This window comes from Sphaerulina musiva, assembly GCF_000320565.1.
Source record: "Sphaerulina musiva SO2202 unplaced genomic scaffold SEPMUscaffold_1, whole genome shotgun sequence".
In the NCBI taxonomy this organism is placed as follows: domain Eukaryota; kingdom Fungi; phylum Ascomycota; class Dothideomycetes; order Mycosphaerellales; family Mycosphaerellaceae; genus Sphaerulina; species Sphaerulina musiva.
In genome coordinates, this window is record NW_016017383.1 from 2,919,673 (window position 1) to 2,931,701 (window position 12,029).

At 52.7% G+C, this 12,029-nt stretch overlaps 8 protein-coding genes across 8 annotated transcripts; 7 read left to right on the forward strand and 1 right to left on the reverse strand.

Annotated features, from left to right (window-relative positions):
* Positions 1–586: 586 nt before the first annotated feature.
* Positions 587–2,487, forward strand: SEPMUDRAFT_146305 (uncharacterized protein). The gene is made up of 3 exons (XM_016903565.1): positions 587–1,016; positions 1,065–1,242; positions 1,292–2,487. The coding sequence occupies exons 1-3, from the start codon at positions 793–795 to the stop codon at positions 2,435–2,437; spliced, it is 1,548 nt and encodes a 515-aa protein (XP_016765327.1). The 5' UTR covers positions 587–792; the 3' UTR covers positions 2,438–2,487.
* A 477-nt stretch (positions 2,488–2,964) lies between these two features.
* On the forward strand, positions 2,965–4,513 carry SEPMUDRAFT_146306 (uncharacterized protein). Its single transcript, XM_016903566.1, has one exon. The coding sequence runs from the start codon at positions 3,105–3,107 to the stop codon at positions 4,143–4,145; it is 1,041 nt and encodes a 346-aa protein (XP_016765328.1). The 5' UTR covers positions 2,965–3,104; the 3' UTR covers positions 4,146–4,513.
* Positions 4,514–4,552: 39 nt separating this feature from the next.
* Positions 4,553–7,341, forward strand: SEPMUDRAFT_122640 (UV-endonuclease UvdE). The gene is made up of 6 exons (XM_016901786.1): positions 4,553–5,193; positions 5,255–5,519; positions 5,589–5,827; positions 5,970–6,127; positions 6,181–6,380; positions 6,518–7,341. The coding sequence occupies exons 1-6, from the start codon at positions 4,654–4,656 to the stop codon at positions 7,264–7,266; spliced, it is 2,151 nt and encodes a 716-aa protein (XP_016765329.1). The 5' UTR covers positions 4,553–4,653; the 3' UTR covers positions 7,267–7,341.
* A 110-nt stretch (positions 7,342–7,451) lies between these two features.
* Positions 7,452–8,604, forward strand: SEPMUDRAFT_57388 (Adaptor protein complex sigma subunit; the record flags this gene model as incomplete). The annotated part of the gene is made up of 2 exons (XM_016909431.1): positions 7,452–7,520; positions 7,581–8,604. The coding sequence occupies 2 exons, from the start codon at positions 7,452–7,454 to the stop codon at positions 8,061–8,063; spliced, it is 552 nt and encodes a 183-aa protein (XP_016765330.1). The 3' UTR covers positions 8,064–8,604.
* On the forward strand, positions 7,492–8,322 carry SEPMUDRAFT_130007 (uncharacterized protein; the record flags this gene model as incomplete). The annotated part of the gene is made up of 2 exons (XM_016902323.1): positions 7,492–7,520; positions 7,581–8,322. A coding segment is annotated over exon 2 (204 nt), but the record flags the coding sequence as incomplete, so codon positions are not given.
* Positions 8,605–8,848: 244 nt separating the features above from the next.
* On the reverse strand, positions 8,849–9,796 carry SEPMUDRAFT_146308 (uncharacterized protein). Its single transcript, XM_016903567.1, has 2 exons — positions 9,620–9,796; positions 8,849–9,128 (listed from the first exon to the last, which is right to left on the reverse strand). Exons 1-2 carry the CDS (start codon positions 9,725–9,727, stop codon positions 8,982–8,984), a joined length of 255 nt encoding a protein of 84 aa, XP_016765332.1. The 5' UTR covers positions 9,728–9,796; the 3' UTR covers positions 8,849–8,981.
* Positions 9,797–10,058: 262 nt separating this feature from the next.
* Positions 10,059–11,881, forward strand: SEPMUDRAFT_146309 (uncharacterized protein). Its single transcript, XM_016903568.1, has 2 exons — positions 10,059–10,318; positions 10,377–11,881. Exon 2 carries the CDS (start codon positions 11,209–11,211, stop codon positions 11,653–11,655), a length of 447 nt encoding a protein of 148 aa, XP_016765333.1. The 5' UTR covers positions 10,059–10,318; positions 10,377–11,208; the 3' UTR covers positions 11,656–11,881.
* On the forward strand, positions 10,171–10,623 carry SEPMUDRAFT_153230 (uncharacterized protein; the record flags this gene model as incomplete). Its single annotated transcript, XM_016907505.1, has 1 exon — positions 10,171–10,623. The coding sequence occupies one exon, from the start codon at positions 10,171–10,173 to the stop codon at positions 10,621–10,623; it is 453 nt and encodes a 150-aa protein (XP_016765334.1).
* Positions 11,882–12,029: the final 148 nt, after the last annotated feature.

Here is a 12,029-nt window from a genome sequence, read left to right on the forward strand (position 1 = left end):
CGCCGTCCTCTCTCTCTCTCCTCCTCTCTCTCTCTCTCTCTCTCGCCGTGGTGGACCTTCGAACGTGGGCGATTCCAGTGGACAGTGCCTAAGCAGGAGGGCTCCGGGCAACAGTGGCCAAGTATGCAGAAGTGGAAGAGTCGGATACGTTGTCCTTGTTCCGCACCATGCAGGCTCTCAAACTTCGTCCCAGTTTCACCGACAGAATAGAAGAAAGCTTAATCACTCACAGGTTGTTCATCCAGGACGACATGTTCCTCGCTGGGTGTCGTGGTGCCTCTCGGTCGCCTTCAAGACAGTGGGGAGACGCAAAGAGAGAGTCTGGAGCGTGAGGTCGAGCGTCGAGCCGGGGGGCCGATGATGAAGAAGGAGTGGATGATTCAGGAGGGCTGGACTGGTTGATGTTGTTTCAGTCAGGCTTCAGCCTCGCAGCATCCCCTGCCCATGAAATAAGGTTGGACGGCCCGAGAAGTCAAATGGAGGCTAGCGCAAAGAGCTTCTGTCACCTTCTGACAGCCTTCAAGTTCTGTTGTGCTTCCGGCCGTTCAGAGTACACACTTGGACTGCGCACCGACATACCTATACAGGTAGTTCTTGACCGCGTACTTCATGGCTGCGCTCCTACTGTGCCACTTACATACAGTCTATACCCTCTCCTAGCCTACCCAACGACCTGGTGCCCCTGACCGCGCTGGGACTCGAGATTCCCCGCAACGCGCGACGACGACATCCATCGTCAACTCCCGCGCAACGACCGACTTCCCTGCATCACCGCACACGTCACGCGCGAAAATGTCCGAAGGACGGGAGTCTCATGAGAAGGAAGTCACCAACGAGGACAGTGCAGCAGGAATGGATGCCACCACGAATGACATGACTGGCATTGGGGGAGAACAGTCCAACGGGGCGCAAACGTCAAGGACAGGAGCATCAGAAGACGGACGCGAAGATAGTGGCGACGATCTCTTTGGCGACGAAGGCGACGAAAATGATGCTGCCAGCGCGGTGGATAGAGCGTAAGTGTTATCGTGCGTGCAGCCAGGATCAATATTGACGAGAAGCAGCCCACGACAGCTCGACGACGCGGAGCTCGATTCCGGAGACGATGAGGGACGCGAGGATCGCGCGCAGCATCGAGGAGATGACGAAGAGCAGCATCAGCAGCAATTCGAAGACCATGAGATATTGTCAATGGACGTGGAGGTCGCGAGACAGCCAGTGCCTGAACCTAGCGACGGCGAGGTATCGTATTCATGCTGCGATGCAATAGCCTTCACACTGACAAACGTAGATGTACCTATTGAAAGTGCCTGCTTTCATGTCCATCGAAGCCGAGCCCTGGCAGGTCACAACTTTCCAGCCCCCCAAGACCGATCACCACTCCAGGAAACCCGCATCTGCCACGTTCTCCGCATTCAACACCGCCATGACCACGATGCGATGGCGGCACTCGCCCTCGGATCATTCTCTCTTACAATCGAATGCGCGTATCAACAGATGGTCAGATGGCACGTTGACTGTGCAGCTTGCCTCTGACCCCCACATTCAGTACGAGGTGGATGGCAATCCCCTGGCTCCTCCACAGCGAAATCCGAAGATACCCACTCCGATCAGCGCGACAGGGAGGAAACCGGGCGGCAGAGCAGGCCAGTCTATGGATGAGAGATACGACCAGAAAAATGATGCCTTCACCTATCTGGTTGCGCCCGTGGAAGCCGCTGAAGCACTGCGGGTTACGCATAAGATTACAGCCGGGCTATCGATACAGCAACCAGACAACGCCGAGGACGATGCAATCGAGCGCTTGCAAGCAGCTCTGGCTTTAGCAGCAAATGCAACAAAGGTCGCAGGCGCCAGTGGTCACCTTGAGGTCACTGAGGTCGACCCAGAGGAGCAGCGGAGACTAGCAGAGCAGGCAGAGCGACAGGCGATGCGAGACAAGAGAAAGCGCGAGAATGCCCAAGAGCGAGAGCGCTTGCGTACTGACCGAGCTCTGGGTCGTGCCGGTATTTCATCCGGTCGATATGGCGGTCTCAATGTTGGCATGCTCGAAGACGACGAGATGGAAGGTGGCCGTGGCCGCCCACAAGCTGGAAAGCCGCGTCCGAAACCTCGGAGACGGAGGAACAGCGAGTACAGTGATGATGAGGACTATGGCAACAAACGCTTTACCAATAGAGAGGACGATTACGACCAAGAAGACGACTTTGTTGCCCGTAGTGACGAGGAAGAGCTTGTTGAGGATGATGATGATCCTGATGATGGCATTATAGAGGAGCCACGAGAGAGAACTCCAAAGAGAGACCGCCCACGATCTGCGCCTGGTGACAATGGAAGGATCGGAGACGACGAGGATGCAGAGGGTGAGATCGATGAAGACATACCTCAAGTGAGAAGTAAACGCCGCCGGGTCGTGGACGATGAGGATGAAGAATGAACCGATTGTGTACACTCAGAGGAGGCATATCTCGCAGACCTATAATGTACCATAGCGAACGCTACTCGAGTGCGACGAGGAGGCCTCGTTTCTTCCGTCCATGCAGTCCCGCCATTTCGTTTTCTTGTATCGTTCGTTAGAGCCGCGTCCATAATTGGTATTGCAATCACTGCTTTACAAGCACGATGCAAAAGAGAAATATGGACTGTTTGATCATGTGAAAACTGTCATAGGGATATCATAACCACGCGGCAAGAAGAATACCTTAATTGTTTGTAGATGTCGCATACATGTAGGTACCTGAGGTAGGAAGAGGTCCATCTAAAGAGACTACATGTACCTACATGTATATGTACCTTAGGACGCAAGGTACCTACCTGGTAGATACGTGTACCTAAGGTATAGTGGGCAAGGGCTTGTCATCGCCAAGCGGTTATTACAGAACGTTCATGCCTAGGAGGTACCTAGGTAGCTGCCATGTCCCGAACAACTTTCTTACATAACGTTCATGTACTTCCCGAATGAAGACTGCGACTGCATCCCGACTCCTGGGTTGAAATCTGAGTTCGACCACGGAGCCTCATGACTACATCCACGCATGAATGGCTGATTGCAGAGGAATGCTCTTGCGGCCAGTGACTACGAATGGGACTGACTAGTGGCTGCCATGGCGCAAGAAGAGAGCATGGTGTCGCCCAAGGCACTGCCGAAGCTACGAACCACCACAGATCAGCAGGGTGCATCAGCACGCCCTCGCGCCGATACTGCTGTGCCTAATGACCACGAAAAGGCTCACCTGCATCGACGCCTGCAGTCAACCAGTCTGCGCAATCGCGCATTTACGGGTGCGAAGGACTATCGCCACGCTGCAAAAGAGACAGTCCAGTCGGCTCTGGAGCTGAAGCCGCCCATTAGCTTTGATTCCTTGTTACGTCGCGAGAAGAAAGGACACGACTCTGGTCGGCATGGATCTAGCAGGCATATTTCGCGGAGGCAGCAGGAAACCCAACAGCGGAACGTAGATGAATGGGCCATCCAGCAAGTGGAACTGGCCCGCAGGCCACAGGTCAAGTCAGAAGACGTCGAAAAGGCGAAGAGGGACAATGTGAAGCGAGAAAAGGGCTTACGCACCAGTCTCAGTGCGGTAGAAGACGTGGCTATGAGCAGTACCAGGCAGCTGGATGATACCTACTATGCGATCCTGGAGAGGGCATCTCTGCTTCGCAATACAGTCGCCAGTCTGCAGCAGTTGACAGAGGAGAGTCGACGCATGCACTCGGGATTCGAGGAAGAGACGAAGCAGCTTGAGCAGAGTACAATATCCAGATTTGATGCGTTTGCCAACTTTGATCCGCAGGAAGTCACGATCAATTCTCTCGTGGACCAGCTCAAGCACTCCAAGCAAAACGCTGATGAACTCAACGATCGACTGGAGGCGGCCCGGCATCGCGTGGAAGCCTATGAACAGCGCGAGAAAAAGAAGCAGAAGACTAGCCGCCAACGATGGAGTGCAGTCTGGGTCACGCTCGCAGGTCTGGCTGTGCTCATTGTCGCTCTTATCCTCGCGAAGAGTCGTGCGGGTCAGGTGCAGCATGCAGCGAGGGTAGTCGAGGTAGTCGATGAACTTGGTCATGAGATGAGTGGGATGTTATTACCCAAACCGAAGACTGAGGATGATACTCTACGGCAGCTGTTCGACAATCTGTAACAATTGCTTGTTGGAAAAGAAGCGTTCTACTCGCTCAAAAGATCAGAAGCATCCTCCAGCGCGCAACTGTGCCAGGTGGCCCAGGTCTACTGTATATACCTCCTAAGCGTCCAGGCTTCCTGATTTGCTCGGACTGGAGGCCGAGAGCATGGATCCCGTCCACATCGTCCGATCGGGTCTCCCCAGTTATACAGATTAGATGCGGAGCTATCCCCGTTGGGTTAGATCTCAGATCTCGTGTGCGGAAGCGCCACGCGCATGGCATCGCATCGTAATGACATCAGGCAAACCCTATGAGGTAGGAGGAGGTAAGGAAGGTACAGGTACATGACCTAGGTACCTGTACCTCCTACATGTAGGTATCTTAGGTATGCATTGCATCTTTACTGCATTCCGCCTGCTCTGATATCTTGGCGGGCTCGTGTTAACGAGGCACCTGTTGAAATTGATGCTACCTCGCCTGCTGAAGTGTCGATTCGTGCACGGGACGCGTCTCTTGACCTCCACCATGCCAGCAGCGAAGAGGAAGCGATCAGTTATTGCTGCAAAACCCATCTCGAGCGGCGTTGAGCCAGCAGCGCCCTCGAAACGACGAGCCTCAGCGCGAACCGCGGCCGCAGCAACTATCACCGATCCCAATCATAACGGCGATGTTGTTGACGCTCCTGATGCACTGCGTGCTTCTCCCGACGGCGATGTCGACCAGAAGATCGCCCCGAGTCCAGTAGGAAGCGAAACGAATGGTAGTAAAGCCGAAAGCCCTCTCAGCGATTTACCGGAGACATTGGAGCCGCCGAAGACAAAATTGAAGACGGGTGGGAAGACTCAGAAGGTTGCTACGGAAGGAGAGTCTCAGCGCCATACACGCACCGACTCCGGTGATCCGGAGGCAGGTGAGGACGACGCTTCGGCGGCTGATCCTGAAGAGATCAAGGAGGCCTTGGCTCGTCCACCTCCCGTGAATAGCGACTACCTACCCTTGCCATGGAAGGGCAGATTGGGATATTGTTGTCTCAACACATATCTGAGGAATTCCAATCCCCCAGTCGTACGTGCAAGCGAGGCCTGTATGTCCAAATTATTCGCTGATCGAAATCCATCTGCTTTAGTTTAGCTCGCGAACGTGCCGAATTCAATCCATCCTCGAACATCGCCACCCTCTGCAGAATCCCGCAGAACTCGAGCATGCAACTAAGAATCGCCCTGACGTTCAGAAACCGGCCGATGTTGCCTTGGGCCAGAAATACGTGCAAGACCTAGGGTTGGCGAATGTAAGAGATATCATTAAAATGGTGCGCTGGAACGATCGGTACAACATCAAGTTTTTCAGATTGTCCAGCGAAATGTTTCCATTTGCATCTCATCCAGAATACGGTATGCATTGGACGCGTGAATCGTACAGAACTCGGAACTTTCAACTAACATGATCGTACTTGATTCCAGGTTACAAGCTTGCATCCTTTGCTTCTGATGCCCTTGCAGAAGCGGGCAAAGTGATTGCTGAGCTTGGGCATCGAGTCACGACACACCCTGGACAGTTCACCCAGCTAGGCAGTCCGCGCAAGTCGGTAATTGATAACGCTATTCGAGATCTGGAATACCACGATGAATTGCTATCACTTTTGAAGCTCCCTCCGCAAATGGATCGAGACGCTGTCATGGTTCTGCACATGGGTGGTTTGGTAAGTACAAGTTAGCATCCCCTGTGCATTATGTCACCCTGAGCTCCCGTCCACTACAGCGATAAGCTCGAAAACAGATAGATGAATTGCACCACATCCTCATACTTGAGAAATCTGCTTACCTGTGGTCGATCACTTCTAGTTTGAGGGAAAGACCGAAACTTTGCAGAGATTCCGCGAGAATTATGCGACCCTCAAGCAGAGTATTAAGAACCGCCTCGTTCTAGAGAATGATGATGTGATCTGGTCTGTCCATGATTTATTACCAGTCTGTGAAGAGCTGAACATCCCTCAGGTCTTGTGAGTTTTAAAATGCACCTGAGACTTCAATTTATCGTGCTAACGATGCCCAGAGATTACCACCACCACAATATAATATTCGACTCGGAGAGGATCCGAGAAGGTACCAAAGACATCATGGACCTCTATCCCCGCATTTCTGCCACATGGAGTCGCAAAGGCATCAAGCAGAAGATGCATTATTCAGAACCCACGCCAGAAGCTATCACCGGTCGACAACGTCGCAAGCATAATCCCCGTGTGGCCACGCTCCGTAAGTACATCTGTCGAAGGCATTCCCTCCTCTCGAATTTTCACAATATTCGAGCCCATGAACTTGACAGGTGCCTGTTAAGTGTATCGTAGTGTCGGTTCGGAGATACTTGCTGACCTATCTCCTGTTACTTTTAGCACCTTGTGCACCAGACATGGACTTGATGATCGAAGCCAAAGACAAAGAACAAGCAGTGTTTGAGCTCATGCGTACGTTCAAGCTGCCAGGTTACGATAGCTTCAACGACATGCTTCCTTATACTCGCAACGATGACAATAAGATGGCGCTTCAAGCTCTGGCTAGGAAGAAGAAGACAGACGCTGACCCCATCCAAATGATAAATGAGGATGATTGTGGGATGGGAGGCCCGGAGGGCAGGGTTTACTGGCCCCCCACGATGGAGTCGTGGTTGCGGCCGAAAAAGAAAGAAATAAAGAAGAAGCCATCAACAGGCCCGACAGAGAAGTCGAAGAAGGATGCCGCTGCTCTTTATGCGGCCAAAGAAGCTGAGAAGAAGGCTACCAAAGACATGGTGAAGGAAGAGGAATTCGTAGAGTCGGATCCCGAAGCCACGCCAGCAACGAAGAAAGCCAGACTTGCAATGAAGAAGAAGACTCAGTCCGATGCAGACAAGGCTGCAATCAAGTCTCAAGAGTCCAAAGCCAAAGCGGCCGATAAGGCGGCGCTGGCCCATGCGAAGGCCACGCTGAAAAAGACGTCTAAGACGAAGAAGAAAGCTCCTATATCCAGCTCCAGCAAGACATCTGACAGCGAGGACGGATTAGAAACGACAGGAAAAACCAGACCAGCAGTCTCGAGGGCCAGCAGCAGGAGAGCAGTCAAGGTCAAAAAGGTTAGCTACAACGAGGACGACATGGAGGAGTAATGCGCTGCAGATGTGCGTAGATAGCGCAATACATTACGTTGTATATGTATGGGTGTATGGATGGATGTATTTGAACGAGAACGGCGCCAAAGGGCTTGGCGCTTGAGCATCTACCTTCCTTCCACTGCACTCACTCACAAATGCTCGAATGTCTTGATTACTACCACCCACCGACATTCAACAATATGATCAATGCGGTGCTAGTGTTCAACAATCATGGTCAACCTCGACTGACCAAGTTCTACACACAGCTCGTACTGCCTCACCTTGACAAACTAATGCATCCTGAGCCGACACTGACATGCTACGCTCAGGACACGGCCGTACAGCAACGTCTCATCTCGGAGATTTTTACGCTCGTCTCGACGCGCCCGAATAGCGCGTGTAATTTCCTACCGCTGCCGCCGCTGCTGGCCCCCGCGCCCTCGTCGTCCACCGCTCCCGCCAGCGCCCCCGAACACAACGACGCGCCGTCACTCGTGACCTACCGCCACTACGCGACGCTGTACTTCATCCTCATTTCCACCAGCACCGAGTCGCCACTGGCCCTGCTCGATCTGATCCAAGTTTTCGTCGAGGCGCTGGATCGGCTGTTCGAAAACGTGTGCGAGCTCGACCTGATCTTCAACTTTGAGACCTTACACGCCGTGTTGGGCGAGATGATTGTGGGTGGCGTGGTCATTGAGACAGGTCTGGACCGCGTCGTCGAAGGCGTCAAGAGCCAGGGCAGAGTTGCGAAGCGGCCGGTGAATGAGAGTCGCGCTGGTTTAGGCGCCACGATGTGGGCGGGCCGATAAGTGCTGTAGGAGCGGAAAGTCGTAGAGGAATGATGAGACTGTTTGCTCTACGCAGATGATGGCCACGAGGGTGGTCGCGAAACATCCCCGCCAACTTGCTGCGGCCGCTGCACTGGATCTACCTGCGCTCACTCCCATGGCGGACTGCGCCTTATTCGAGAGTAGGAAAGTGGCTTGGTGCTACGATCAGTATTCCTTGCATTGCCAGGAATGGGAACGGCTCAAGACGTTCTTATCCGCCTTATCGGAGTGTCGGGGAGTAAGAGATAACCACAGCCGGAGACGAAGTGGACTTCGGATCCATTTCAGGGTCCTGTGCCGACGCTGGCACTTGCATAGCTATATCAGACGCCTTAAGAAGCGCTTGATACAACCCTAACCTCAAACCTAAGCAATGTAGCACAAGAGACCGAGCCGTCAGGAGACCGAGTCGTGGGAGGTCTGTAGAAGACCCAAACGTATAAGCTAGGCCTTTGATTTGAGAACTCTCCGCAAGACAATCGGAAGGAGTTGCTGCAGCGACAACTACCTTACTGAGTACAGGGTATACGAACGTAATTGTCTCGAACATATAGGTATATACGAGCGTCGAGCGGGCGTCGGACCTTAGGGGTTTCCCTATCGCACCTGCCTATAGTAATTTGATTGTACAGGCAGTTCTGGCTGACTTGCTTGCTTAGTACAGCTCTAGGTAGGATACCAATGTGCGTATAAAGTAAGTGCATACATAATCAATTCCTATAGCCTTTTAGGAATAGCTGAAATTTCAGTCCGCTCTTTCCTACAAAGATCCAGATCGCTCGTTTTTCCTACTCACTTGCTGCCTAGCAGCACTTCACTCCTGCCTCCGATATAGCAACACAGCTTACCGGTCGCCGGTATATTCCGTGTGACTCCTTTTATAGTTACATAAGTATTCTAGTGCCCTTTTCGACAACAGAACACCTCAGCACTTTCATCTGCAACGCCCTCGCTACCTACTGCTTTCTGCAACTGAGCTAACGGACCATTACCTGCCGACAATACTCGTGCGAAAAGAATTGCTCTCTCTTTCCAAGTATCTGGCTCTCGCGGACAGCAAAAGCGATCTAGGGATCAAGCTGTTAGCGACGGTACGTCCTGCTGATTGGGGAGATTTTCTTGGAATAAAAAAATGAACGTGTACTCTTTTGTTACACAGGGCAGCAGAAAGAGTGGATACGGATTCCAGGACAGCCGCAGCGCTGTGCTCAGCGAACCGACAATCTTCAATGCATTCTATGGATGGTGGGACCAAGTTTCAACCTGGCCGTCCTGGGAAGAGATGAGGTATGAGGGAGAAGAGCGCATTGCGACAGACCGTCTGCATAGGAGATTTCCCTGTACACCGCGTATCGTCGGTAACGGGACTGTCGCTTGGCAACAAAGACGGTTTGTCGACCCACTGCCTTTGGACAACTTTGATCGAAAAGTGCTGTCGCAGGTTGATGTATTCATGCGGACTCACAACATTCCAGAGTTGGAGTTTGATGACATCGAAGGGGCTCAGGCTATTGGAAAAGATCTGATGGACTTACTGGGCACATTGGACTCTCACATAAGTACTTTTGTACTTTCTTCCCTGAGGTCACAAGGATAACTGGCCTTCTTGGCCAGCTAGCTTGAAGGAATTGAGAAAGGGTCATGAAAGGTTGAGTTCTTGCGAAGAGAAATCAGCTAGGGCGAAAACACGAATGAAGGTCAGAAGATAAGCACATTTCTTCTGCAGGACGGAGTTGGGTTCATCTTGCTCGAGGATGCTCCTTGGGTGCAAGAGTTGAGAGGCAAGTCTTTGTGTTCTTTTACAGCTGTCTGAGTGAAGTGAAGTCCGTTCGGGTTTTCGGGCCGGAACGGGATGACGCAGAACGAGAACCCAGTTATTGGCTCCACAATCCACATAGCCTGATCTTGATGATGCGACCGTGTATATAATCCAGCGAGCTCCCCCAGACCCGCTTGCTTTGGGACGTTCGGACGCCTCCTTCACCTCGCTGCGGTCTCGCCTCATCGCAGCTGGAGGAGCGCGTCCCATCAGCCACTTCATATCGCATTATGCCACTTGGACAAGCCACCTGTGCCGACGAGGTTCATGCCTGGCGAATTGCGCCTCCTCCGGTCCTCCATCGAGGAGCGCGACAACGACTGGCCACAGCGGGACGCCATTGTCGAGTGCCATAGTGCCATCCCAATCACCTCTCCCAGGCCGCATGACCGTCCTGGCCTGTGGTATTCTATCGGTATGTATCCATATCGCTCTCGTGGGCGCACGCCAGTCGCTGACCGCCCACATTGCAGGCACTCCCGACTTCTGCTGCTGGCCGGAGCCATTGCATCTTCAGAGAACCAACAGCACCCACCCGATCCCGCGCCTCCGTCTCTGTCCGCTGGCGCCCATGAGACGCGCGACTACTACGCTGCGCAGACTGTACCACGACCTCTCTCACCGAACGAACCTTGCCTCACGCCATCCTCCGTCTTCGAGCGAGACTCTCGCAGATGTGGGTACACCACTGGATCATGCTGCCCTGATATGCAGCCCTAGTGGTACCCCTTCCTAGATGCTGGACGTTGACCCACTGTCATGAGCTGGTGTCAGCCACACACCTGACCTTGTCTCCTCCATCGTCGACTGGCGGGGTCCTGCGTCATCCGTATGGTTTTGCGTCCAGCATCTTGGAACTGTGCATGAATCTTTCAAAATGCTCAGATTGAGAGGCGCTCAGGTCGCCGTGTCCTGCTGCCGTTGCGCAGGCATGGGCCCATCATGCAGCTTCGGCTGGTATTTGCGCAAATTGTGCTTCTTCTGTTAGCATTGTTGCGTCGTGCTCTGCACCTGTGACATCCAACAGCGGTGCGAAACCCCTCCACTCTTTCCTCGCCAAGGCCGGAACACAGCACAGAAACCCATGACTGGATGAACTTGGTTGTTTCTGATGACTTGGCAGCACGCGCAAAGAGTGGAGGCGCTGCCATTTCCTTTGGTTAGTCGCCCTCGACGCGCCATTCCATCCCGCTCCTCTATTGTACGCCTGCTGGGTCGTGGAGATACCATTGCTCCAGAGCTCACCTCACTGACCTGTGGTACTGACTGCACCCTGCTGTGGCTTGCCCCGGGGATAGTAGTCAGATGCATAGTTCATTGAGTATTGAGACGTTGCAAAGATGCACTCTGTGGCGCAGACCAGGATACAGTACGAGCCGGACATATGTTGCCGTGCTCCAGGCGCATGGCATGAGTAGCTCTTCCGATCCTAGGAGAGGGAGCTTCTCGCGCATGGCCGCTCACGTTTTGGACCTTTCGTGCTTATGCATTTCAAGCAGACTGTGTCCGGAAGCTGATAACGAGCGTTTTATGACGATTTTAATCGTCATATTGATAGAGATGAGCTGCTGTGCGGTTGCATCTGGTATCCTTTTCCCCATAGACAGTCTCCTGTCTGGACCTGGGTTGGTTCATTCTGGTATTTGTCTTTTTGGGCATTTTCCCCAGATATCTGATGCTTGTTTGTTTGGGCACAGAATGATGATCAGAACCGGGGTTCGTCTTCCAAGCCAAGTCGCAAGTTGTGGTTGAATTTCGAGGAGACCAACAAAAACCACTCCTGTAACTGTCACGTGGTTTGACAATAATTGATTACTTTTTCACTCCTCGATCATGTATTCTCTCTCTCTCTCTTTCTCTTCCTCTTTTCGAGCTCTGAGGCGGTCAAGAGTCAGGAAAATGAGAGTCTCTCCAATTGCATGTCTCACTTGTATATTCACTGTTGCTGCACGTCCTGCACTGATACCTACATGTACCTTACGTCTCTTCTCCCTCTCGGTATGCACTTTAAGCATCTACCTAATCCACAAACGCAAGGTCACTCGTGATATCAGTTCTTACAGGGGATTCGCATACTTTTCAACATATCGCAGATTGTATTCACGATCATGATCGTTCTGTCACAT